Here is a 5,000-nt window from a genome sequence, read left to right on the forward strand (position 1 = left end):
ACAGGATGAAGTAGGAAGAGAGAGAGAGAGAGAGAGAGAGGAGAGAGAGAGGAGAGAGAGAGAGAGAGAGAGAGAGAGAGAGAGAGAGAGGAGAGATAGTGTGGGTTTACCTGGCCAGAGTTATTAAGTCAATCTTATAGGTGTTTATAAAGCCCATATCCTCAAACATGCTCAGGATTGCCTAAAGAAAGACAAACACACACATGAAAGAAAGACAACCTAATATATTTCTCACTTACTCACTCACTGACTCAATTACTCACTCACTCACTCACTTACTCACTCACTCACTGACTCAATTACTCACTCACTCACTCACTTACTCACTCACTCACTGACTCAATTACTCACTCACTCACTCACTTACTCACTCACTCACTGACTCAATTACTCACTCACTCACTCACTTACTCACTCACTCACTGACTCAATTACTCACTCACTCACTCACTTACTCACTCACTCACTGACTCAATTACTCACTCACTCACTCACTTACTCACTCACTCACTGACTCAATTACTCACTCACTCACTCACTTACTCACTCACTCACTGACTCAATTACTCACTCACTCACTCACTTACTCACTCACTCACTGACTCAATTACTCACTCACTCACTCACTCACTCACTCACTCACTCACTCACTCACTGACTCAATTACTCACTCACTCACTCACCGACTCACTCACCGACTCACTCACTCACCGACTCACTCACCGACTCACTCACTCACTCACTCACTCACACACTCACTCACTCACTGACTCACTCACTCACTCACTGACTCACTCACCGACTCACTCACCGACTCACTCACTCACCGACTCACTCACCGACTCACTCACTCACTCACTCACACACTCACTCACTCACTCACACACTCACTCACCCACTCACTCACCCACTCACCGAATCACTCACTCACCGACTCACTCACTCACACACTCCCTCACCGACTAACACACTCACTCACACACTCACTCACCGACTCACTCACTCACTCACACACTCACTCACTCACTCACTCACTCACTCACCGACTCACTCACCGACTCACTCACTCACCGACTCACTCACCGACTCACTCACTCACTCACTCACACACTCACTCACTCACTCACTCACTGACTCACTCACTCACTCACTCACTCACTCACCGACTCACTCACCGACTCACTCACTCACCGACTCACTCACCGACTCACTCACTCACTCACTCACTCACCGACTCACTCACTCACTCACCGACTCACTCACCGACTCACTCACTGACTCACTCACTGACTCACTCACTCACACACTCCCTCACCGACTCACTCACTCACCGACTCACTCACTCACCGACTCACTCACTCACCGACTCACTCACTCACTCACCGACTCACTCACTGACTCACTCACTGACTCACTCACTCACCGACTCACTCACTCACAGACTCACTCACCCACTCACTCACTTACTGACTCACTCACTCACCGACTCACTCATTCACTCACCGACTCACTCACTCACTCACACACTCACTCACCGACTCACTCACTCACCCACTCACTGACTCACTCATTCACTCACCAACTCACTCATTCACTCACCGACTCACTCACTCACCGACTCACTCACCGACTCACTCACACACTCACTCACCGACTCACTCACTCACTCACCGACTCACTCACTCACACACTCACTCACCGACTCACTCACTCACTCACTCACTCACTCACCGACTCACTCACTCACTCACTCACTCACTCACACACTCACTCACTCACCGACTCACTCACTGACTCACTCACTGACTCACTCACTCACACACTCCCTCACCGACTCACTCACTCACCGACTCACTCACTCACCGACTCACTCACTCACCGACTCACTCACTCACTCACCGACTCACTCACTGACTCACTCACTGACTCACTCACTCACCGACTCACTCACTCACAGACTCACTCACCCACTCACTCACTTACTGACTCACTCACTCACCGACTCACTCATTCACTCACCGACTCACTCACTCACTCACACACTCACTCACCGACTCACTCACTCACCCACTCACTGACTCACTCATTCACTCACCAACTCACTCATTCACTCACCGACTCACTCACTCACCGACTCACTCACCGACTCACTCACACACTCACTCACCGACTCACTCACTCACTCACCGACTCACTCACTCACACACTCACTCACCGACTCACTCACTCACTCACTCACTCACTCACTCACTCACCGACTCACTCACTCACTCACTCACTCACTCACTCACACACTCACTCACTCACCGACTCACTCACTCACTCACTCACTCACCAACTCACTCACTCACACACTCACTCACCGACTCACTCACTCACCGACTCACTCACTCACCGACTCACTCACTCACCGACTCACTCACTCACTCACTCACCGACTCACTCACTGACTCACTCACTGACTCACTCACTCACCGACTCACTCACTCACAGACTCACTCACCCACTCACTCACTTACTGACTCACTCACTCACCGACTCACTCATTCACTCACCGACTCACTCACTCACTCACACACTCACTCACCGACTCACTCACTCACCCACTCACTGACTCACTCATTCACTCACCAACTCACTCATTCACTCACCGACTCACTCACTCACCGACTCACTCACCGACTCACTCACACACTCACTCACCGACTCACTCACTCACTCACCGACTCACTCACTCACACACTCACTCACCGACTCACTCACTCACTCACTCACTCACTCACTCACTCACCGACTCACTCACTCACTCACTCACTCACTCACTCACTCACTCACACACTCACTCACTCACCGACTCACTCACTCACTCACTCACTCACCAACTCACTCACTCACACACTCACTCACCGACTCACTCACTCACCGACTCACTCACTCACCGACTCACTCACTCACACACTCCCTCACCGACTCACTCACTCACTGACTCACTCACTCACCGACTTACTCACTCACTCACCGACTCACTCACCGACTCACTCACTCACCGACTCACTCACTCACTCACTGACTCACTCACCGACTCACTCACTGACTCACTCACCGACTCAATCACTCATCGACTCACTCACTGACTCACTCACTCACTCACTGACTCACTCACTCACTCACCGACTCACTCATTCACTCACCGACTCACTCACTCACTCACCGACTCACTCACTCACTCACACACTCACTCACCGACTCACACACTCACTCACCGACTCACTCACTCACCGACTCACTCACTCACCGACTCACTCACACACTCACTCACACACTCACTCACACACTCACTCACTCACTCACCGACTCACTCACACACTCACCGACTCACTCACTGACTCACTCACACACTCACTCACTCACTCACTCACACACTCACTCACACACTCACTCACTCACTCACTCACACACTCACTCACACACTCACTCACTCACTCACTCACTCACCGACTCACTCACTCACTCACCGACTCACTCACCGACTCACTCACTCACCGACTCACTCACTCACTCACCGACTCACTCACTCACTCACTCACACACTCACTCACCCACTCACTCACTCACCGAATCACTCACTCACCGACTCACTCACTCACACACTCCCTCACCGACTAACACACTCACTCACACACTCACTCACCGACTCACTCACTCACTCACACACTCACTCACCGACTCACTCACTCACTCACTCACTCACTCACTCACACACTCACTCACCGACTCACTCACTCACTCACTCACTCACCGACTCACTCACTCACCGACTCACTCACTCACCGACTCACTCACTCACTCCCTCACTCACCGACTCACTCACTCACTCACTCACTCACTCACTCACTCACTCACCGACTCACTCACTCACACACTCACTCACTGACTCACTCACTGACTCACTCACTCACTCACACACTCACTCACACACTCACCGAATCACTCACTCACTCACTCACTCACTCACTCACACACTCACTCACTCACCGACTAACACACTCACTCACACACTCACTCACCGACTCACTCACTCACTCACTCACTCACACACTCACTCACCGACTCACTCACTCACCGACTCACTCACTCACTCACTCACTCACTCACTCACACACTCACTCACCGACTCACTCACTCACTCACTCACTCACTCACTCACTCACTCACACACTCACTCACACACTCACTCACGCACTCACTCACTCACTCACTCACTCACTCACACACTCACTCACACACTCACTCACTCACTCACACACTGACTCACACACTGACTCACTCACTCACTCACCGACTCACTCACCGACTCACTCACACACTCACTCACTCACACACTCACTCACTCACCGACTCACTCACTCACTCACTCACTCACTCACTCACTCACTCACTCCCTCACTCACCGACTCACTCACTCCCTCACACACTCACTCACCGACTCACTCACTCACCGACTCACTCACCGACTCACTCACTCACCGACTCACTCACCGACTCACTCACCGACTCACTCACCGACTCACTCACCGACTCACTCACTCACTCACTCACTCACTCACCAACTCACTCACTCAATAATCCACCCTTTACTCACTCACCCCATCCTCGCTGATCCACTCACCCACCCACCCCTTACTCACCCACCCCCCTCTTATTAATCTACCCCACCCACTCCTCACTACCCCCTCACTCACTCACCATGGGCGTGGTGTCGTCAGGCAGGGAGCGGGGTGTGTAGGTGAACTGAGAGAAGCTCGAGTGGATGCTGTGTGCAGGCTGAAGTCCTCTCATTAGCAAGCGGCTCACCTCCTCCTCACACACCTTCATGTGGTACATCATCATCTCATTGGCTAGGTGACTGCGGAACTGGGCCTCGTGTACCTTCTTATACAGCAGGGACTGAGGTGGAGAGAGAAATCACAGGGATGTGTGTGTGATTTCTGTGACATCTG

General features: G+C 51.9%; 2 protein-coding genes across 4 annotated transcripts in view; both read right to left on the reverse strand.

The window, feature by feature from the left end:
* The window catches only part of LOC113637857 (cGMP-dependent 3',5'-cyclic phosphodiesterase), a 268,449-nt gene that overhangs the window by 56,209 nt on the left and 207,240 nt on the right, over window positions 1-5,000 (reverse strand).
* The window catches only part of LOC125145928 (cGMP-dependent 3',5'-cyclic phosphodiesterase-like), an 18,157-nt gene that overhangs the window by 8,611 nt on the left and 4,546 nt on the right, over window positions 1-5,000 (reverse strand). For all 3 annotated transcript variants that reach the window (XM_047820782.1, XM_047820781.1, XM_047820783.1), the window contains 2 exons: window positions 4,747-4,947; window positions 111-181 (listed from right to left, as the gene is read on the reverse strand). In XM_047820782.1, coding sequence (XP_047676738.1) covers window positions 111-181; window positions 4,747-4,947 — 272 coding nt within the window. The remainder of the gene's footprint in view (window positions 1-110; window positions 182-4,746; window positions 4,948-5,000) is intronic.

Source organism: Tachysurus fulvidraco, chromosome 11 (assembly GCF_022655615.1).
Source record: "Tachysurus fulvidraco isolate hzauxx_2018 chromosome 11, HZAU_PFXX_2.0, whole genome shotgun sequence".
NCBI lineage: Eukaryota > Metazoa > Chordata > Actinopteri > Siluriformes > Bagridae > Tachysurus > Tachysurus fulvidraco.